At 35.7% G+C, this 24,852-nt stretch overlaps 1 protein-coding gene across 8 annotated transcripts in view; it reads left to right on the forward strand.

Moving 5' to 3' along the window:
- Positions 1–24,852, forward strand: part of HDAC9 (histone deacetylase 9) — a 941,976-nt gene that overhangs the window by 642,641 nt on the left and 274,483 nt on the right. For all 8 annotated transcript variants that reach the window (XM_017890061.1, XM_017890068.1, XM_017890066.1 and 5 more), the window contains one exon: positions 18,822–18,999. In XM_017890061.1, the coding sequence (XP_017745550.1) occupies positions 18,822–18,999 (178 nt within the window). The remainder of the gene's footprint in view (positions 1–18,821; positions 19,000–24,852) is intronic.

Consider the following 24,852-nt stretch of genomic DNA (forward strand, 5'->3'; position numbering starts at 1 on the left):
AAAAAAAAAAAAAAAAAAAAAAAAAAAGAACTAGATTAAAATTTGGAAACACATCTCGGAGTTTTTGAAACCCCAAATGTTATAGCTTAATTCACTTATTCAACAAAAATTACTTGGGCACTGCAATATGTTTGTATTTGTGCTTGGGGAATTGACTGTGAAGAAACCAGACACATTGTTCTCCCTTACAGGTTTAGAATCAAATGGGGGAATTTTAGAGATTATCATATAATAAAGTACCTTTCTTGCCCTGTGTTGTCCTGGCCTCAAGCAATCCTTCCACCTTGGCCTCCCAAAGCGTTGAGATCACAGACATGAGCCACAGCACCCAGCCTTGCCCTCTGATTCTATGCTTCACCCTCTCCCAAGACTTAAGCCAGAGTTCTGCCAGGGTTCTCCGATACTCAGGGGTATCTTCTGAGAAATGTCAGCGTATCAGTTTGTTCTCATGCTGCTGATAAGGACATACCCAAGACTGGGTAATTTATAAAGAAAAAGAGGTTTAATGGACTTAAAGTTCCACATGGCTGAAGAGGCCTCACAATCATGGTGGAAGGCAAAGAGGAGCAAGACACGTCTTACATGGCAGCAGGCAAAAGAGCATGTGCAGGGGAACTGCCCTATGTAAAACCATCAGATCTCATGAGACTTATTCACTATCACAAGAACAACATGGAAAAAACCCATCCCCATGATTCAGTTACTTCTCCCCAGGTCCCTCCCATGGCACGTGGGAATTATGAGAGCTACAATTCAAGGTCAGGTTTGGGTAGGGACACAACTAAACCATATCAGTCAGGGAAGAAGGATTTTGGTTACCTGTGATCACAATTTGTTAATGTTTCATCTTATGTTACTTTTATGTTGGTTTAATTATTCAAAGTCTTAAATGCAAGCTCATAATTTTACTTCAAAATGATTATTTTCACATGCTTACATCATTCTTACACACATGCAAACATATACAGATATGTACACAAACACATATATATGCATACACACATACATATACTGGTAAAAAAAAATTCACGCATAATCAAAGCCCAAAGGAGGTTAAATATTCAGAATATTAGCTCATTAACTTTCAGCATATTGGGGATGATGTCTATGTTAATAGTATCTGTTCATCTAACAGAGGGTTGGCATTCATACCTAGGAGTTGGAAGTACATCAAATGCTCTTTGATGAGCTAAGCAAAGTGAAAATGTACATGCTATGCCCCTAACAAGGAAAGCCACTCGAGTTTAAATAACAAAAAAGAGCACATGAATAGAGAAAAAGTTAATGCAGAACATTTTGTTGCTTTACTATTCAGTGATAAAGATTAGCCAATTGGGAATATGTGTATATACATGTGTATATTTACCCATATAAATAAATATAGATTTTAAACTAACAGTCACAAAATATATCATGCATTTCAAATTTGCATACAAATAGTACTTCCTAAAATTGGCAATTTGATTTACTCATCTTCTGAATATCTTCTGCAGGTGTAGTAATAATTCTCAGTATGTCTGGATGCCTAGAATATGCTTAGCACTGCCCTAAATATTTTAAGTGGATCATCTCATTTAATTTTGACAACAGTCTCTATGCAGTAGATACTCTTGTTATTGAAAATTTACAAATTCAAAAGATGGGGCAACTGAGGCTTTAAGGAATTAAGTAACTTAACTGTCATCATCATTGCTCCTCATTGCCTCAAAGTGGAGAGAACATCTTCTCAATTCAACAAATCATGTTGATTCCACCTTCTAAATGTCTCTGGGGTCCACATTCCTCTCTCCCACCCACTGCTGCAACTCTGGTTCTGGCTACTGTCAACTAAGTTAATGCAAAGTCTCTAGTAGTCGACTACTGGATTTTAATAACCCAAGTGGTTGATTAATGTTTACAAATAAGTTAATATTAGTTTTGATTACTAACTTCCTGGTGTCACAATAGTCCTAACGTCATAATCAGTGTCTCTCAGGTACTTCTGTGTCTTCCTTGAGGGACTTGCATGTGTTGAGGAATGAGTCTGTGCTCAGTTGAGAGCCATCAATACCAGCAGTGATCTGACATACCCACCACCCCTGCCCACACTTGGGGTTGCTGCTTCGCAGTTCTCAAACTTTACAATCCTCAGAATGCAAAGTGACTCTTCATTCCTTTTAGCCCTTAATGACATTTTTTGTCACAAATGAGAGGAACACTGTCTTCCAAACTGTTTCACTTGTGCTGTAAATTTCATATGACAGAGTTCTTTCTACTTCTTCCTGCAGGTCTTTTCTCTTGGAGCTCAAATAGCCATTCACTAGGCTCAAGAGAGAACACACTTTGTTTGCTGCTGTCCATTCCCTGTTTTTCCCATCTCTTCTCTCATTTTTCACCAGAATTCTTTTTTATTTTCTTCAGGAAGACAATCAACCAAAGAAAGATAAATCAAACTCGTATCAACCAATGCAAATGCCCAGTGGATGTAGGGGGCCAGTGGGCAGGATGAAGGATGTGTAGTAAACCCCTTGGCCCACTGGTCACGGCTCACCAGGTTTGCCCATAGCCAGTCTTTGAATCCCAATTTAATGAAATCGGGGTACTTTAAGCCCTCCTTAAATTTAAATATAATCACATTTTTTCATTCCTTAATATATGTCAGGGACTTCTCATTGTTTTCTGATTAAGTTAAAGTCCCTAAAGATGTTGACCAATTTTTTCACTAACTGCTTTCAGTTTTTTCTCTTTCATCAGTGGCAACAACCTTCTCTACTAACCGGACTTCAAACTCCATGTTCTAGAGAAGGGATGGGCTCTAGCAAGTGGGACTATTGCATGACAAGCAAATAGCGGTGCATAGAGCTATTGTGGAATGCCATAGTCACTTATCCTGCAGGTTTACAATAATTCCTGTTTCAGAGTCAATTTATAAATAGCTACTAATTACTAAAAGCATGATTTAAAATCTGCAGGTATAAACAATAACAAGCTTAGTTAACATCTAAGAATGATGAGAACTGTTTTAGCCTTTACTCAAGTTGTGAACAAATATTATGATGATGACTCTGCTGAAGAACCAAGCAGATGATAAACAATGCCAGTAAATACTAGGTATTGTAGGTTCATTGACATGTTATAAATCAAATAAAGTTAAACTTCCCAATAATTGAATATAACCACTTTAACATATTACGTTACTTATTTGGCTCGTGAGTATAATTTTGAATAGCAATTTTTGATACTTTACAAATTAAAATAGCATGTGCATAAATGTGCATAATAATATTATTTTATGTTTTTCAAGGAGATGAAACAACTTTTATATGCAAGAGTTTATTCATGTAAGCCAGGAACTATTTTAGTGAGATTCACTTTATTTCTATTGATTCTATTTAGAGTTGAATCTGTTGCACTAAAACCAAATAATACCAGACAAGGTCTTAAACCAAATTGTTAAGCCTTGTCTAATCATATTATATTATCCATTTGTTCTTTGTTCCATTTGATGAGCATAGTTAAAATCAGGTAACTGAAGTTAACATAACTTGACGCAAAAGCAATGCAAGTTGTATAGCAGAATGGAAGAGTCTATTTTGTGGGCAGCGACCACTAAAAATAATTGTGAGAAATGAGTGTCATAAAGAAAAATTTGACTGTTGACAGATGCAACAATTTATGACAACTAATGAGACTGCTTAGCAGAATCTGCCTACCTTTGGTTGCTGTAGGCCAAATTATTAAACAGTGTTGTTAGGATGATAGTTTGGTGATGAGCATTGCAGATGAGTTCATAAAAGTTATTGACCCATGAGACTAAATACAGAGACTATTTCAGAAACCAATTGTTAGAAAATACGTAAGAATAGAGTCACAAAACAATTAAGCATGTGAGGCAATATATATGTTAATTAGCTTGATTTAGCCATTCCACAATGTATACATAGATCAAACATCATGTTTAACACCATAAATATATACCACTCTTATTTATCAATTACAATGAATTTTTCAAAAGAATAGAGCCATCACAACAGATTTAGAAAGTTTTGTCTTATCATCCTCATAAGGATGTAGGGCATTTATGCAAGAAGATTTACTGTTATAGAAATCTTAGTAAATTATAATAAAAATATATGTAAGAAAAATCAACATGTGCATGATTCTGGATAAGGAGCTAAATGAGCATGGAGGCTGAGAAGCAACATAGTAGGTGGCTAATGAAGTAGGTAAAGACTACTAAACAATATCTAGTTGTGACTAGTCATAACTGATGACTGTGGTATCAGTCATGGAGATCAGAAAGAAGGCAGAAGATTGGCTCAATAACAGCTTGTTATAATGTATTTTGGTAATAGAGTCAATTTGAGTTTTAAAAAAATAAATCATCAGTAACAATGATACATTAATGATTAATTTCCTTATCCTATGTGGAGAAATATATGATACTATGAATGTTTAAATAACAATGCTAATTAGGTTAGTCTTTTTGCAGATAAACCACTTATTCTGGAAGAAAAAATGCTTATCAGATACATTGTCATTTCTTTATTTTACAGAGGTGCTCTGAGAGTTCAAGTAAAGTTTTCCTTATTTACTTCTTTGTAAAATGGTAGAGCTGGAGTACAAACCCAGGAGTTTGTTTGTTTTCTGAATCCTGTGCACTTTTTAAATAACATCATTTAATTTGCGTAGGAAGGTGTGTGAAGATTAAGTTGCCTATTCTACACAAAATATATGTTATTTTTCTGCTGGAATAATCATTTCTAATGCAAATTTGTTCTTATCAACTCTGTTAAACATTCGATCCTCAGGCCCAAACTCCTGGAATCTAAAACTATTTGTTGACTTGCTATTGCTCTTAGGTTTGAGAGTCAGCCTCTTTAGATAAGGTGCAAGTGCTGCGTGGTCTCCACCCTTCTATTCATTCCCCAGAATCTCCATAACCAGCGGCCTTAGGGAGTCTTATGAATAAGGGCTATTCACCCTTACAAATAGCCATGCTGAATTGCACCTGGTCTGTGGCATTTACCAGGTGCCCTATCACCAGAGTGACTTTCCACATGCTATGCTATCTACATGGAACATTCTTTCTCTCTTTGTCAAGCTAAATCCTTCTCATTCTTCATCTCTTGGCTCAGAGGAGCTTTTCTTAGTTGCTCATAATTTAGGACCCTGTACCACTCTTCATAACTCTTACCTCCATTGCTCTTTTATAATGATTTGTGTGGAACTGGATGAATATTTATCTCCCTCACCAGATTGTAAACTCAGAAGAAGAGTGACTTGATCTGTTGAGTTTACCATTCTATCTTCTAATTTCTACTACAGTTCCTAACACCCAGTAAGCTCTTAATATAATGGATTTACGAATGAAAGAATGAGTTCCATGAAAGCCAAGAAATAATTGCAAAAGTATTTTAAATTATCAATGCCTTTTGTGATATTTATTTTTAAGTTCAAGGAAATACTTAAAAGAGACATTCTTTTCAAAACCAAAGTATTTTAAATATTATGTTACATTCATCTTAGCAAATACACCAGCGTATTACTGTTTAAAGGTCTGGTTGTGGAGAAAACCACAGTTTTCAATTCTGACCCGCAGTGACTAGTCTTTATTCTATTTAAGACATTTTCTTCCATGCTATGGGTTGAGCTGTGTGCTTCCTCAAACGCTTATCTATTCTAAGTGGAAAGTGGTTTTTTTTTTAAAAGCGGATACTTCTGTTTAAATGCCAAAATAAATACATGTTAAACAACATTCTCTCTCTGTCTTATTTTATTTTAAATTTTTTTGTTAGCCAAGCATTTTAACATAAACTATCAGTAATTGGCTCCTAGTTCAATGACAAAAGATATTTGGAATATCTTTCCTTTGACCCAGGCATGCTTTGAGAGAAAGGGTAAAATAGAGATAAAGTCAAACTTTGCTTGAGTTTGACGTGCTTGGTAATTTGCACACAAGCAATTGGGTCTAGACACCAGTGATGAAAAATGTGATTCTCCTAATATTATGTTTAGTAAGATGTTTTCTTGGAATGAGAGGGTATAAAGATTAATGTCTGATCCTGAAAGAATTGGGATCCTACTTACTTGACCCAACATGTGATATGTCTGAACCCATGGGTTTTAAAAAACCCATTCATGACATATTATTGATGTTAAATCTAATGTATTAACAGAGAAACCTAGAAGTTGTAATTAGTGAGATTTTATTATGGCCACTTACTCCATTTTTTCCTTAAAGCTATGCTTCATAATATTATTTTTTAAATTAATGACCTCTGATGAAAACTATGGACGACATCTTCAGCAAAATTCAGAGATGCACATTCTTGTATAATTTTACACACAGTTTCAGGAGTCTTATATCCACTAGAATTCTTCCACAGATCCTAGACTGAGAATATCTATTCGAGATAAATCTATCCAATTCATATGTCTTAAATAGAAATGATTTATATTACTTGTCATCTCTCTCGTTATGATATTTTATATCCAGGCTCTAATTATCAAGACGGAGGAATAAAGGAAATGTTCAAGAGATCCATCATATTCAAATGAAACCTCTTTTTCCCCTCCTTCTCTTCAGGCTATTATTTCTAGACCAGAGCTCTATTGTTCATCCTGTACTGTCCATTGGCTGCCAACCACACAAGGATGCTAATCTAGGCCATTGTATAATTTCATCTTTCTCTGGGCTGTTATGTAATTAAAATAATTTCAGTCTGCTCTCTTGAACATGTTTTTCTACAGGCAATTGTAAAAATATAGAAGTTAAAAAACAAATGAAGGAACAAAAATATAATTTGTTTTCTTTACTTTTCCATTACAAAAGAAATGACACATTGTGGACTTGTTATTTATTTAATTTCAAAATTGAAATATAGTTTCTTTTGTATTTTGTACTGCAGAAAAATTCCTGTTGATTGAAAGTGGTCATTTTCCAAGAATGCTTCAAGGCAGCTGAATTTTAAACATTTCTAAAGCAACTAGTTTTCATATATATAAATGCATAGTGCAACCAAATTAGTGATTTATTTTCTTCTGGAACCTTTATGTCTGAGGATACCAGAAGCAATTTAAATATTCTGTATATAGGTAATAACTTTTACCAACATTCTACCCAGTTGAGAAACTGTTGTTAAATAGGTGCAGCTTCACATGGGTCAATGCCAACACTAAACTAAGTCCCTAAACTTCAATCCAGAATCATAGGTTAACTAAACACACACTCTGTCTCCCATTGTGTGTGCATACAAACACTGGTTACTCTTGAATCCAATTCCCTCTGCTTCTGTTGGTGGTACTTTAGCTGAAAGCTTTGTAGCATTCAGCTACCAATAGCCCTGTCTTGTAAGTCACATTATGGTTTATGGATTCTTCATGATTTGAAAACAACAATATTTGATTTGCAAAATTTTACCTCTCATTGGTACATTTATTTTGGTATTTTGTTCGCTGGCATGAAAAATGTGCTAGGCAAAGACTCCTGTTTAAAATGAGAAGAACCTGAGAAGACAGTAACCTACCCTCACTGGAAGTGACCAGTGAGTACCTGGGGGTAATACTTCATCTCCTTAGAGGCTCACCACTGTTACAAGGGCCACCACTTGGCCCTAGAGGGAAGATTGGTAGAAAATAGTGAGCACATTCTGTTGCTGGTGAGCATACACCTGTTAATCCAACTTCCCTGAACTGTGAACCGCACTTGCATACTGGAATTCAGAAATGCTATCCACAGCTAGGGAGGAGGCGGGGGGATAGTAAAGATCCTCACCTGTTTGTTGAAGATACCCTCTATCTTAACCAAATTGTTACTGAGCATTTCACCTCCTATGAGTTGATTTACAATTTCTTTTTTTTTTCTGAGATGGAATTTTGCTCTTGTTGCCCAGGTTGGAGTACAATGGCGCAATCTCAGCTCACTGCAACCTCTGCCTCCGAGGTTCAAGTGATTCTCCTGCCTCAGCCTCCCAAGTAGCTGGGATTACAGGCATGCACCATCATGCCTGGCTAATTTTGTATTTTTAGTAGAGATGGGATCACACCATGTTGGTCAGGCTGGTCTCGAACACCTGACTTCAGGTGATCCACTCGCCTCAGCCTCCCAAAGTGCTGGGGCAATTTCTTAAAATCACAAGCGATAAAAATATTTTAGCATAAACACACACACATATGCAATTGTACAGATGTACAAATATAAAAAATATATTTACAAACTATATAATGTATCACCACATCAATATGTGGTATGTTACAAAACATGCACATCAATAGAAATTAAGAAAGGGGATAAAAATGAAATAAATGTTATTTTAAAATTAATTTTGAGTTAGTGGATAGAAACTTTTTTACTATGATTTTAAAAAGTGTTGTTTTTAACAACTTTATTAGTATATTCACATATACTATATGGTTTACTCATTTCTATTTACAAGTCAGTGGGTTTTCATATAGTCACTGAGTTGCACAGCCATCACCACAGTCAATATTAGAACATTTTCATCACCCCCCAAAAGAAACTACCCATTAGTGGTAACTTCATCCTCCTACAACTCTAGGCAACCACTAATCTACTTTTGGCTTCCATAAATTTGTGTGTTCTGCATATTTTATGTAAATCAAATTGTATGGTGTGTGTTTTTTTTGTTTGTTTTTTGTTTTTGAGATGGAGTCTCGCTCTGTCGCCCAGGCTGGAGTGCAATGGCGTGATGTTGGTTCATTGCAATCTCCGCCTCCCAGGTTCGAGCAATTCTCCTGCCTCAGTCTCCCAACTAACTGGATTACAGGTGCATGGCACCACGCTCAACTAAGTTTTTTGCATTTTGGTAGAGACGGGGTTTCACCGTGTTGCCCAGGCTGGTCTCGAACTCCTGAGGTTAGGCAATCCATCCGCCTCGGCCTCCCAAAGTGTTAGGATTACAGTTGTGAGCCACCACACCTGGCTGGTATGTGGTCTTTTGTGACTATTCTCTTGTGTTTTCAAGGTTCATCCATGTTGTAGCATGTATCAGTGTTTCATTCCTTCTTATGTCTAGATAATATTCTATTTTATGGATATAGCATACTTTTTTTATCCATTTATCAATTGGTGGACATTTAGATTGTATTTGGGCTTTCACGAATAGTGCTGCTATGAACACTCAAGTACAAGTTTTTATGTGGAAGTATTTTTTCATTTTTCTTAGGTGTATACATATTATTGAAATTGCTGGGTCATATGGTAACTTTATATTTAACCCTTCAAGGAAGCACAAGCTGTTTCCAAAGTGGCTGCATCATTTTACACCCCCACCAGCATATGAAAGTTCCAATTTCTCTGCATCTTCCACAGCATTTGCTTTTTATCTTTTATTTATAATAAACATTCTAATTGGTGTGAAGTTGTAAATTGTTGGGATTTTGATTTACAAATCCCTGATAGCTAATGAAGTGAGCATCTTTTCACATGCCTCTCTTTTTAAGACAAATGTCTGTTCAGAACTTTTACCCAGTTTTAAATCGGGTTGCCTGTTATCTTTATCTGTTCACCTCATTTTAAGTTGGATTGCCTCTTAGTATTGATTATTGTGTTATAAGGATTCTTTACATATTCTGGATACAAGTCTCTTATCAGCTATGTGATTTGCAGATATTTTCTCTAACTTGTGGGTTATCTTTCCACTTACTTTACGGTGTCCTTTGAAGCACAACATTGTTTAACCTCGATGAAGCCTAATTAAACTATTTTTTTTCTTTTCTTTTCTTTTTTTTTTTTTTTTTTGAGATGGAATTTTGTCTTATCGCCCAGACTGGAGTGCAATGCCGTGATCTCGGCTCACTGCAACCTCTGCTTCCTGGGTTCAAGTGATTCTCCTGCCTCAGCCTCCCTATTAGCTGGGATTATAGGCTCACACCACCACGCCCAGCTAATGTTTGTATTTTTAGTAGATATGGGGTTTCACTATATTGGCCAGGCTGGTCTCGAACTCCTGACCTCAGGTGATCCACCCACCTTGGCATCCCAAAGTGTTGGGATTACAGGTGTGAGCCACCTTGCCTGGCTTAAGTAACCTATTTTTTGGGTCACTTTTGCCTTTAGTCTTATATGCAAGAGAATGTATTCCTCTATTTCATCTGAGAATATTCTAGTTTTAGATATCTTTTTTTTTTTTTTTTTTTTTGAGATGGAGTCTCGCTCTGTCCGCCCAGGGCTGCGTGCAGTGGCCGGATCTCAAGCTCACTGCAAAGCTCCGCCTCCCGGTCACGCCATTCTCCTCGCCTCAGCCTCCCGAAGTAGCTGGACTACAGGGCGCCGCCATCTCGCCCGGCTAATTTTTTTGTATTTTTTTAGTTAGAGACGGGGTTTCACCGTGATTAGCCAGAATGGTCTCGATCTCGACCTCGTTATCGGCCCGTCTCGGCCTCCCAAAGTGCTGGGATTACAGGCTTGAGGCCACCGGCGCCCGGCTAGTTTTAGATCTTAGCATTTAGTTCTGTGATCATTTGGAGTTAACTTTTGTGTATGGCATGAGGAATGGAAGCTTTATTGTATTCCTTGCAAAATGTCATGGTGGTTACGCAGTTGTCCCTGTTCTTTTTGTTCAAGTCCTTTCGTGGAGAAGAATTTAAAAATATTTTGCCTATGAATTTCTTGGCACCTTTGTTGAAAATCATTCATCATAAGTGTAAGAGTTTATTTCTGGATTCTCAATTCAATTCCATTATCTACATATCTATCCTTAAGCAAGGAACACACTGTTTAATATGTACCTGTGTAGTATAGTAAATTTGAAATTTAGACTTTCTTCCTTATAGGATATCTTCATAGATTATATATGTGACATTTGATGCAGGAATTGGGTGAAAATGCTAGTATCTATCCATATATCAACACTAGGTATAATTAATTTGCTTTCTTGTATTTTAATTTAAAAAATTAAAATATGAGAAGCTGTGGTATTTTCTTCTGCACCTGAAGAGGATGGCTCATACTATTGAATTGAATTTATTTCTTACAAGTTTGCATTTTAATTATTATTTTAATTTTAATTATAATTACTTTAATTTTAAATTTTGTTTTTAATTTTAAAATTTATTTTCTTTTATTCAAATACATCATATTAAGTTCCCAATTTATAATCTTCTTAATTTTCAGTCCCTGTAGTATCATTAATGGTTTTCTTACTGAGTGAATTTAAAATGATAATATGTTGAAATTTTAAAGACAAAATATACTTAATTATATATATTACTGTGTTCATTTATCTATTAGTGAAATTATTTCATAGTTGGTACAGATTAATGTATATCTTATTAATATATGATGTAAAAGTAAATTCACATACTTTACCTTAGTAAAAAAAAATGTGTTACCAAACGTATTTTTATGCTCTTTTTTTTCTTCTTTTTTTGAGACAGAGTTTCACTCTGTCACTCAGGCTGGAGTCCAGTGGCCTGATCATGGCTCACTGCAGTCTCAACCTGCTGCACTCAAGTGATCCTCCCTCCTCAGCCTCCTGGGACTACAGGCATGTGACACCATGCCAACTAATTTTTGTGTTGTTTAATTTTTTATAGAGATAGGATCTCCCTATGTTGCCCAGTCTGGTCTTGAACTCCTGGGCTCAAGAGTTTCTCTGCCTTGGCCTCCCAAAGTTCTGCGATTATAGTGTGAGCTGCTGTGCCCAGCCTATTTTTGTTTTCTTTTTTCATTTATTTTACTTTTCTGTCTTAATTTCTTTTCTTCTACAAAATGTAGTGTTTACAATAAAGGTATCTGTATGTGGAACGTTAGTTATTATAATAATATTGGTGTTTTATATATGACAAACATGCTATAAGCATTAATTCTATTTTTGAAAAATTATTAAACAATTAACAGGTGTAAATATTACAACAATGAACACTCATAACATCCAGCTTAAGAAATAGAACAGTACAGGTACAATTCAAGTTTCCTATGTATCTCTCTCCCACTGTCCCTCCCATTCCTTCTCTTCTGAATTTGGTGTTTATTTTTTCATGTATGTCTTTACTTTTTATTAATTTCATTAACATATTTAATATGTGATATTAATTTGCAAATTTTGGAAAAAATTTTTTTTCATATATTCTTTTGCTTGTTTTTTCACTCACCATATTTGCTAGAGTTTATAGTAAATACAAACTATTTGTACGAAATGTTGTGAATTGTTCTTTAAAGTGTTAAAACAGGCCGGGCGCGGTGGCTCAAGCCTGTAATCCCAGCACTTTGGGAGGCTGAGACGGGCGGATCACAAGGTCAGGAGATCGAGACCATCCTGGCTAACCTGGTGAAACCCCGTCTCTACTAAAAAATACAAAAAACTAGCCGGGTGAGGTGGCAAGCGCCTGTAGTCCCAGCTACTCGGGAGGCTGAGGCAGGAGAATGGCATAAACCCGGGAGGCGGAGCTTGCAGTGAGCTGAGATCTGGCCACTGCACTCCAGCCTGGGCGACAGAGTGAGACTCCGTCTCAAGAAAAAAATAAATAAATAAATAAAGTGTTAAAACAATTTACTCTCCTCAAAGTAGTCTATGAGTGTCTCTTGCTCTGTATTTTCAGAGTATGCATTATGATTTATGATTTCTGATATTGCTCTTGCTAAAGTTGCATGGTGATATTGATTATAGACCATGAGTAACCACTCACAGGTCAGGTAGCAAATGTGATCATCCAGAGCAAAGTGAAAACCCAGAAGCTATGCATTTGGTCCCTGTGTGATAGCAACAAGAAAGCAAAACAAAACAGAACAAAGAAATCACTGTTATTACAAAACATGGAACCATGTGATTTCCTTAACTCAGGGACTTTAGCACCTCATAGTCTCCATTAGCAAGCCACCCTCAAGAAAATATTTCATTCTAAGCCAGAACATTGTGCTTGTCATACAAAGACCTTCTAGAACTATCCCTACCCACTTTCTTTTTTTTTTTTTTTTTTTTTTTTTTTATTGTACTTTAAGTTCTAGGGTACATGTGCATAACGTGCAGGTTTGTTACATATGTATACTTGTGCCATGTTGGTGTGCTGAACCCATCAACTCGTCAGCACCCATCAATTCATCATTTATATCATGTATAACTCCCCAGTGCAATCCCTCCTCCCTCCCCCCTCCCCATGATAGGCCCCAGTGTGTGATGTTCCCCTTCCCGAGTCCTAGTGATCTCATTGTTCAGTTCCCACCTATGAGTGAGAACATGCAGTGTTTGGTTTTCTCTTCTTGTGATAGTTTGCTAAGAATGATGGCAATGCCTATGCGCTACCACTTAGAATGGTGGGGCCACAAAGGCATTGATGTTTTGCTAGGCAATACCGAGGAATTTACAAAATAGGTGCGTAACAACTCTTCTGTCAAAGCAATTACATGAATTTTATCAGTGGGAGTGAACAGATGTTTGGGCACAGTGGCCTTAGACCACACCATATAATGAAAAGTTATCTTACATATCTCAGTTAGCTGAGAGTATTTTCCAGAATGACAATCTGGCAAAATAAGCCATCAAAACCAAGTCCCCAGTTGAATCAGCTGAAAAAGGAAGACTTTTACTGCATAAAAAACAGACTCAATAAAGAATATGTAAAATAAATGTTAATAAAAAATGCTTTTGTGGGGAACATGTTAGCTATTCATTTAAGGGGGGATAACACATTTTCTAATGGTGCTCAGTAAGTAAACTGTTAACTTGGATATTCCTCTAATTTTTATTAACAGTAGATTCTGAACTGTTTGAAGTTTTAATTTTTCGGCACTGTAAGAGAGAAACATGCTCTTTCCTACTTACTTAGAAGTATAAACGTGAATAAAATTATCTCTCATTATAACTACTAATAGTAAAAAAACTGGTTTAGTGAAACATTTCAATCCATTCCAGAGACAACAGAAAAATGTAATTTCAGCTTTCAAGCTCAAGAAGGATGCTTTTGTTAATGAGGCTGGATATCTATCCTAAAATAAAAGTGACCTGGCATTTAGTGATAACTCAGTGATTAACGTGCAGTATAATAATATGTGGTTTACTAGATTCTTATAACTCTTCTGATACATTGAAAGCCACATTTCATTTGTAAAAGTGTATAATTGCAATCAACTCTTTGAAAGTGAATAAACTTCTTTCTTCTATAGTACTATTTTGAAAGAAAGTTCAAAATGTTTGGCCCATCTCTGTTCATAGTTCCAATAATTATGAATCTGTCCTAATAAAGTGTTTGGAAGATTTGACTGTTTAGTTTAAATAACATTTACCATTTTTTCTTAATTACAGTTTTAATATAGGTAATATGCAGAAAACTTAGAAATGACATAAAAGTACAAAGGAAAAGTAATCCTCAAATCACTGGAATTTTCTTCACATTAGCTCTTGGCTCCAACACAAAATAATTTTAGGATTTTGTCCTTTGGTAATCATTTTGTCTGGACTCTATTTCTCATATTTTTTTCTCAGCCATTTCTTGATTATTTTGTGTTGTGATTGCTTATAATATGTTTTCTTGTTTTATCCTATCCTTATAATATGATCTTAAGAATGATTATATATATCTCCCTATTATGCATTCGTTTTAAATTGAATAATACATATTATTAAAGCCCACTATGTGTGAAACACTGCATGGGAAAGATATGCATGGGAATATATAGCAGCCAAAGGTCATCTCTTCGTGGAACTTACTAACTGCAGTTAAGGTGCAAGTGCCTAAATTTTGGGTGTCAACCCACAACATCCTAAATCCTCTTTGCTGTCTGTACAATGCAGGACAAGGACTGTTGCCTTTTGGTTGAGCAATAGCTATTGGATAAACATTTACAAGTAACAAACAAATTAATATTGAACAAGTAGTTATTTGTTTGTTTCTTACTTATATTGCCATATTCCTTCTGGTAGACACTGGACAGGTAGGATGCTGCTTACTGAATTGTGAAATGTTATACTATCATGTAACATTTACATAATGCTTTTGAATTAGCAAACTGTTTTATCTTACAGGGTTTCAGTGAAGGTCAAGTAAAGCAATAAATATTTACTTAAAAAAAAAAGAAAGGTAGTAGATGGTGTTATTTAAATGGAGTCCTTACACAATCAAACTACTCATTAAGAGAAAAAAATATTTAGTAACTCCAGTCATCTAAAACATGGCCATGTGATTAAAAAAAAGAAACATAGTCTTTAATTTCCAAATATCTATTGCATTTACTTAATGCACAAATAAAATAGTATATCTTCTAGAAAGTGTGAGAAAATATATAAAATGCAGCAGAAAATAAGTTAAAAGATGAGTTATATCCAGTTTCTGGTTCAACGAGCTTTCAACATTATACAAGGGCAGATCATTTTACACACACACAAATGTGCATGCACACACACATGTAAAATGTATTTAGAGCTTCTCCTTGCATTTGTCACCTGGTTAATTCCAATTTGTCTTTCATATTTAAGATTAAATATCACTTTCTTAAACAAAATTTCCCTGAACCTCTTCAGCAGGTTTTTTTTTAAGTTTTTCATACCATCCTGATTTTTTCAGATATAGCCCTCACTGTATTTATAATTACCTTGTCGTACGAACATCATAGAGTATACCTACACAAACCTAGATAGCCTACTATGCACCTAGGCCATATGTAATAGCTTACTTTTCCTAGCCTACAAACCTGTATAGCATGTTACTATACTGAATATTGTAGGCAATTTGTGTATATAAACATAGAAAAGGTACAATAAAAATACAGTTGATTATAAAAGGTGAAACATAATATACCTGGATAAGGCACTTGCCCTGAGTAGAGCTTGCATGACTGGAAGTTGCTCTGGGTGAGTCAGTGAGTGGCTGATGAGTGAACATGAAGGCCTAGAACATTATTGCATGGTACTGTAGACTTCATAAACACTGTACACTTAGGCTACACTAAATTATTAAAACTAAAGCAATTGTGCTATGACATTAGGAAGGCTCATACGTCAGTAGGTGAAAGGGATTTTTGCGCTCCATTATAATCTTCTGGGCCCAGTGTCATATATGCGGTCTATCCTTGACCAAAATATTGTTATGGGATGCATGTCTGTATTTAGTATCTGTCTCCTCGCTAGAGAATAAGCATAAAAAAGGTTCTGCACACTAGCAACGTGTCCAGCATGGAGTGTGAGCTCAAGAAATAGTTACTGCATGCAGTAACTCTAATATATAAAAGACTATGGCAGGAAAAGGAGAGAGAAAAACAAAATGTGATGGGAATGTAACAGAAGGGGAAAGCACAATTAATGTGAGTGTTCAAAAGAGACTGTGAAATTTTAAGTGGACCTTAGAGGATGTGTGTAGAGCTGAATGTGCAGCTTCATAGCCACACATAGAGGGGTGATCTAGAAAGGATGGCTTGGAAGAAGCATGAATGATCATGGTCAATATATCCGTGAGACACAGCAGATACAGTGCCCAGAGCCTATGATATACTGTTAGAGGCCCACAACACATTTTACATTTTAATTTCTTAGTCAGAAAAAAATGAATCTAATAATATGAATATATAATAATGAATCCAATGTATGCCAATGTAGGCTTAAAGTGTAGTTTTTAATACTATTTTTTGGAGTCCACAATGATAAAATTGCACAGGGCCCATGAAAGTCACGGGCCCTGTGAAAGAATGATATTTGATGTTCAGTGGACAGTATTTGGCTAGAACTTAGAAAAGGAATAAATGATCTAAGGTTTAAAATGTAGGTTAGCCTCAGGTAAAGGAGAGTACAAATGACAGACTGTAGAGGCTCTTCAAACCTTCAGAGTCTTTTTGTGTTAATGTCTTGCTACCGCAGGGCTTCAGGAAGAGAATTCTTGCAGGAAGGAATAGGACTGTTTGGTGTTAGAAGTTGGGTGATCAGTTAGGAATCTTTTGCCATCTTACACCGGAGTTGAAGAAATTACAGTAGAAAGAAAGGGAGGAGATGGATATTACAGAAAATCAGATAAACATGTACCCAGGAATTATAGATCATATGTGGAAAAGCTTCCTTTTCCCAACAGAACCCCCCAAATCCTAATTATATATTTGTATTCCCTATAACAGTAAGTTCCATATGAGGAAGGACTATATTAATCTTACTGCTGTGTCCTCAGGACATTGAACATAAGGCACTCAAGAAAACAGGAGAGTTAGACTCTTGTAAAAGTGTATAAACTGCTGTAGCTAGAATAGGTCCCTGACCAATCCATCCCAATCATCGAAGCAAATGCCCAAAGCCTCGATATGTGACATATACCTTCCAATTGATTGATGGTTTGATTATTCTGTAGAGCAAAACAGAAGTAACAACATATACATTAATTATTACCTATTTTAAAGTTAATTTTAAATCATTCTTACTTTTTTCTAAATTGAGAAATCTCTGCTTATGGTCTGTAATTAAATCTATATTTATAATCCCAGTTTATAGATTTATATGCAGCATTAACTCATATCATGTACAGAGAAAGCTACAATTACATAAAACCACATGATATGCAATGAGTACAGTTGTATTGTGTACAGATTTGTTAGCTTTCTCAGTAAGTTTCTCAGCAAGTGTAATTTGTACACCTAGCATGTAGCAAGCCTTGGGTGGAAATACAGGATGAGTATGACCTGTGATGGCACATGTTGGGTAGAAGGGGAGCACCTAGTCTAGCAGGAAGGTTAAGGCAAGGCCTTAACTAAGGAGAAGTAATGTCTGCCTCAAGTCTTGAAAGAACAAATGCTAGTCAGGTAGGAAGCAGAAGCAGAAGAGCACATACATTTATAAAATTACAAGAATTAGACTTGTTTAAAAATACTCTGGTAACCTTTGGAGCAACAGTTTGTACATTGCCAAGAGATTATCATGTTTTTTTTACCACTGTTCAGCTATTCTTCATATTCGTTAGGAAAGACAAATAAAACAGCATAAAGCTTATGAATTCTCTTAGGTTGAAGAGAAAATATTCACAGCATAGTATATATATTTTGATAAATATTTTTATTAATAAATAAAACTATTAAAATTACGAAACAATATATATTTAAAATATATATTTTGAAATGTATACTTTTGTAGCATTGATGATTAAATAAGCTGCCTATCTGTGTTTGAGAATATCTTTTCTTGGAGACAGAGGAAGAGACTAACTGAATCTTCCATAAACTTCCAAACTGTGATTCACTGATTCGGTAAGTTGGGAAGGATGAAGAATATAATAACAGTGTTAAATCACTGAGGATATACTTAATACTATATTTTAAAACCAAATAATTTTACAGTGTTGAAATTATACCATACAAACTGTGAAATATTCATTTTTTTCTATATAAATATATGAAGACTGAAAGGTGTCAAAATACAATTGTGTAATTGGTCATTTTTAGAGACATCCATAGAATTCATAAACAATATTCACTGAAATAAATTCAGGAGAGGTTCAGAATTAGGCCTCACTGGCAGTTTAAAAGCGTTGAATTGTTCTCCCACGTTGTGTGGCAGTTCTGGGGCTGTATTCAAAACGTTGGTATCTAAGTAGGAAATGAGTCGAAGTCGACGTTACTCTTGAGGTTAAAGGTTTGTTTCTTTCAATCAGTTCAAACTGACAGGCCTCCTGCCATCACCTCCTCCTTAGCCAGGCAGACAGGCCCTGGCCGTCAGTGTGAAAACATCTGTTGAATGGATTTATTGACTGGATCTTGTTTTTTCTCTCCCTTTCTCTATTTTTTTTTTTCTTTTTCCTTCACACCGTTTATTATGTCTCTGACCTGATGAACTTAATTTGTTGACATGTCGCTCAGTGTCTCCCTCAAACCTTGTCTCACATTTCTTTCTACTGTGCTCTTTTCTTGGCAACAGCCCTTCCTGGAACCCCCGCACACACGTGCGCTCTCTGTGCGCCAAGCGCCGCTGGCTGCGGTTGGCATGGATGGATTAGAGAAACACCGTCTTGTCTCCAGGACTCACTCTTCCCCTGCTGCCTCTGTTTTACCTCACCCAGCAATGGACCGCCCCCTCCAGCCTGGCTCTGCAACTGGTAGGAATCCTTAAAGACTCTCTCTAATAGGCAGGCTAAATGCACCGTTCTTGTAGGATTAACCGATTTAAATGCTCTGAATAACTCCAATAGCAGAACGCTCCCTTTTAACCCAGTGCAACCCAAATTTTCTGAGGTTATATTGGCTATAAGACAAACAGCACATCTGATAAATCTTGGACTTAGTACTAATAGCCTCATAAATTGCTATCATCCAAGGGCCTGAAAAATACATCAACAGGTGCATGAGTTTCTTGGAAATGAAAATCCCTGCAACATTCTTTAGCAGTGTTCCTCAATCTCTTACCTTCTGCCCAGCCACTAGGAAATTTATGATGCTTGGCTTCCTCACTTGACTCCAAAGAGTGCCCTTTAACCAGTTTGTTTTTTTGTTTTATTTCATTGTTTTCTTCTGGTTCCCCATGCAAATGACTCATGGAATTCTATAGTACCAAAGCAAACTTTACTTGATTCTATGTATGTTACTTTCATTTCTATTTATTATGGAATCTCTGGGTGGGCTTTTTGACCAACCTCTTCCTTTGTCTACAGCTGTGTTTGATATTTCAGAACCTGACTACAGAGGAAAACAAGCCAGATAATTCCAAGGCCAAAGGAAGGTTAAGTGTGGAACACACACACACACACACACACACACACACACACACACAGGGTACTATTCCCTCTGCAAAAGAACAGTGCTGTAAATATATGCGTGGATAATTATTTCTTTTTGTCTACTCCATTCTAGTTCTGTGCTCTCAAACTGTGGCTGATCAAATGAAAGATATTGTACCCATAACAGACTCATAACTTGGATGCTGCAGAAGGAGAATTTATATGTACTTTCCCCAAAGGCTCTTTTGAGTTATCTGATTTATTTTTAAATCCATTTTCAGGATTCAGAGCTTGTTTTTGTGGCTTCTGTGACCTCATGCAAGCCTTTGTGCTTGGAAAAGTTAAATCTCTTTTCTAAAACGATATTCCCAAGCCTTGATACTATCTTTTATTTAAAAATCAATGAATGAAATGGCCAAGTTAATTAACTTTGGTAGGCATCTTTAATAAGTATGCATAGGAGCTACTTTTTATAATGTCTTATGCCATAAGAAAACATTCCATACCAGGAGCTATGAGCTGGGTCTATTTCTTTCTCCATACTAGCCATTGCCTCTGACTCTCCTACTTCCAGGAGCATAGCAAAACTATGCCCAGATATTCCGGAAAACCCAGGAACACTGCCCAGTGTTAGTGGCAGCCTTTGAATCAATCATGCCTGGTGCTATCCCTGTGGATTCACAGAGTTTTTGCTCAAAACCGGATACATGATACAGAGGAATAATTTTTTACATGTAGAAAGAGCAATAGCCTTTAAGAATTACCTACTCTCTATTCTTTCTCCTGAAAGTGTCTTTTATTCAACCCTAATATTTCAGAAAATACAGAGTAAGAACCATTCTTTCATGATAACTGTTTCCATTGCCTGAAATAATTTCCTTAATATTATAATGTTAAAATTAAAATAATATTAAAATAAATTCTTTAAGCTTAACTACAAAGTTTTATGTTGATGTCCCCAAGTTGGCTGCTGTATATTACTATATTCCTATGGATAAAGTTTCTTTCCTTGGTTAAGTGGGGTGGCCCTTTTCTGACATACTTCAGTGTCTTCCAATTTTCATATGTTCCTTTGAATGAATGAAGCAAGGTATCCGAATATTAAAGAGAACCTGGAGTTTAAGGAAACTGTGTTGCCAAATGGATAGGATTTGTAGGCCTTAGAAGAATCCAGATGGAAGGGTGGACTGTAAACCCAGTAACATAAACAGGACATAATCCTACCCTGATCATTCAAACAAAGAGTAGGTGATTTCAGAGAGTTAGGTTTTTTTCCCCCTCATAACGTCAGCATTTTAGTATTTATCAAAGCATGTATTCCAAAAACAAATAGGAAAGTGAACTTAAGATTATTTTCATATATAATGGATTTGATGAGGCAATTCCTTGCCCACATGAGAGATTATATAAAATTATTTTAGAAAACACAGGATTTTGTACTTAATAGGCATTCAATAAACATTTTAGTTGAATCAATGAATATTAATTTCATAATAAACACGAATTTACTAGTTCAAATTTGAATACACTGAAAGTAAAAGTTACATTGTAACTATTGTTCTGCTAAAGGATAACTAAGTTATTTAAAAGTTACAATAACTAAGAGGAATATTCGTTAGCTTATTTTAACTTGCAAGAATGTTGCATCTTTACACTGAAAATCTTACAAGAAAAAGGCACAATATTTTAAAATCATGCAACATATGCAATTTATAATAATAGCTTCTCCACTGGCATTGGGATTAATATATATATATATACTTGATATGTAACATTCATTTAGTACTATTCCAAATCCTAAGGAAATGAAATGCACCATCTTCACTCTGCTCTTCCACATATTGCTCTGGCTTTAATCCAAACTTAAATTTCCCCTGTAACCTGAATACTACTGTAATCCACATGATCTCAAAAATCACTTTAATAATTCAAATGATCTTGATTTCAGATGAGAACTATAAGGTTTTCATTCTACTATGATTGAAAATACATATTTTAAGCACTAATCTCCTTTCTTTTGACTTTTTGATATCTACTTGTGGCAGACATGTTAAACAATCTAAGGGAATATTCACATATGTCCTTTAGGAATACAGTAGACCCTCTTATCTGCATGGGAGCTATTCTAAGACTCCCAGGGAATGCCTACAACAGCCCATACTATTGAACCAATTGAGGTCAATAGGAACCCATTTCTGTTCATGTCTTCCACCCATAAATTTATAGCCTTTTCCATCTTAACTAAGCACTTCTCACATGCTATGGCCATGACTTTTGCAGTGTGAGGTGAGGTGGGACAGCAAAACAATCACAAATTTATTTTTTCTTCTTCACAACTTCATGGATACAAGATTCCTTCTTACTTTAGAGCTTAGCAACCTTAGCATATGATTTTTTTTTTAATTTCCTTAAGTCGAGAACTTAGACCTTTCATTTAAAGGAAGCCCTTTAAGGCTTGTTTTTGGCATATCTGAGCTGTCAACATCACTACTCTTGCACTTTGGAGCCATTATGAAGTAAAAAATAATTAAAAGTGAATACACTGAAAGTAAAAGTTACATTGTAACTATTGTTCTGCTAAAGGATAACTAAGTTATTCAAAAGTTACAATAACTCAGAGGAATATTTGTTAGCTTATTTGAACTTACAAGAATGTTGCATCTTTACACTGAAAATCTTACAAGAAAAGTGGGTTCCTATTGACACTGCCACAGTCAACCTGATCATCAAGACAGCTACTAAATGAAAAATGGGTTCCTATTGACACTGCCACAGTCAACCTGATCATCAAGACAGCTACTAAATGACTAATGGTGGTACAGAGAGCATGGAGCTGCTGGGCAGAGGGATAATTCACATCCTGGGCAAGCTGGTCTTACACTGGGGCAGTGTAAGACTTCATTATGCTGCTCAGAATGATACACAATTTAAAACTTAGAGTTTGGTTGTTATATAATTGTGCATTTCTGGAATTGTCCAGTTAATATTTTCAAACCATAGTTGAAACTGTAGAAAGAGAAACTGCAGATGGGGGAGGGGAGAGGCTATTGTATTTGTATTTGTATATATTTTTTAAAGAAAGTCATAAGATCTCACACTCTCAATAGCTATTCCACTAAATAGCAAGGTAATGGACAGAGATACATTATAGAGCTAGGAGGCTGGCTTAAATCTATCCTCTAAGAGCTATACTTTTTGGTGCTACTAAAAAGTTATTTAACACAAAAGTCACATAATTTTCAATGCATGTCATTTAAACCTTCACCATCCATGTGCATCCTCCGCAACCCACTGGATTAGCCATACAACTCCCTTTCTGACAAGAACAAAAAATGTTCCAAGGGAGAAATATTATCTGAGTTTAGTCAGTTTTGGAAAGATGCCGTCTTCAGTCTATTTCCTGAGACTAGAAAGTAGGCATAAATTGCATAAAGGTATTTTTAAAAGATAATTTTTTTTTTTTTTAGATGGAGTTTTGGTCTTGTTGCCCAGGCTGGAGTGCATTGGTGCAATCTCAGCTCACCACAACCTCCGCCTCCTGGGTTCAAGTGATTCTCCTGCCTCAGCCTCATTAGTAGCTGGGATTACAGGCATGTGCCACCATGCCCGGCTAATTTTGTATTTTTAGTAGAGATGGGGTTTCTCCATGTTGATCAGGCTGGTCTTGAATGCCCAACCTTAGGTGATCCACCCACCTTGGCCTCCAAAGTGCTGGGAATACAGGTGTGAGCCACTGAGCAGGGCCTGAGATAATTGTTATATATTAATTGAACTTTCGTGGTAACATTTATATTTTTGAGAATTATAAAAATTGATACAAGTTCATTGAAGGCAATTTGGTAAATCTAGAATATTATAATGGAAAGTCACTCATTATTCTACCACTCAGAGGTAACTTCTATCAAAATATGTTTATACTTATTTTCCAATCAATAATTTTTACTCTATAAGCTTATCTTCAACAGGATAAAGAAAAGTAATTTGTATTTGTATACATATCTATGTGCATGTGTGTATGTGTATATCTGAAAGTATGTGTGTATATTTGTATATATGTGTATATATACAGTGTATGTGTGTGTGTATGTGTGCATGTCTTAAGGCCTTCTAGAGTAGCTTCTGTTATTACCCATATTAGAATGGAGAGACTAATTTTTCCTTTTGTCAGGAAATCTATTTTTTAAATTGCTGTCCTCAAATATATGTGCATGAAATTTCTTTCAAAAAACTCTCCCAAAATTTACCCATCTAATAATCACTGAAGAAGATAAAAAGAGCTATCTTTTTTATTTAGGAGATTAATTCAACTTGATCACATATATCATGTATCATAACATAAACATTAATGTAGAAAATATATTTATAAATATGTAGTTATATAATACATATTATTTTTGTGTATCATACACACACACACACACACACACACATAGTTTTTTGGGGGGTATGCTTTTTATACCTAAGAATTTACTCCTATTACCTTCACACATGTTTTGAAGATAGACTTATTGGGACACAAGTTTTTTGTCTGAAAAGTCTGGAAATGTGATCAAATGTTCAAGGGGTTTAGCACTGAAGAGTAGAAGTCTGAGGCCAACCTGATATGTGTTTCTTTGTGGGAAGCATGATTTGCAATATGCATGAACATATTTTTTCTACTTATGGAAACATCCTCAATTAGTCCTATTTCACGTATAACTTGTTTTATTACATTTCACTTTAAAAATTGAAGGTTTGTGGCAATCCTGCACTGAGTACGTCTATTGGTGCCACTTTTCCAATAGCATGTGTTCACTTCCTGTCTCTGAGTCACGTTTGGGTAATTCTCATAATATATCAAAACTTTTCATCATTATTATATATTTTATAGTGATCTGTGATCAGTGATCTTTTTTTATTATTATACTTTAAATTCTAGGGTACATGTGCACAACGTGCAGGTTTGATACATAGGTATACATGTGCCATGTTAGTTTGCTGCACCCATCAACTCATCATTTACATTAGGTATTTCTCCTAATGCTATCCCTCCTCCAGCCCCCTACCCGCCGACAGACCCTGCTGTGTGATGTTCCTTGCTGTGTGTCCAAGTGTTCTCATTGTTCAGCTCCCACCTATGAGTGAGAACATGTAGTATTTGGTTTTCTGTCCTTGTGATAGTTTGCTGAGAATGATGGTTTCCAGCTTCATCAATGTCCCTGCAAAGGACAATAACTCATCCTTTTTTATGGCTGC

This window comes from Rhinopithecus bieti, unplaced genomic scaffold, assembly GCF_001698545.2.
Source record: "Rhinopithecus bieti isolate Rb0 unplaced genomic scaffold, ASM169854v2 scaffold_19861, whole genome shotgun sequence".
In the NCBI taxonomy this organism is placed as follows: Eukaryota; Metazoa; Chordata; class Mammalia; order Primates; family Cercopithecidae; genus Rhinopithecus; species Rhinopithecus bieti.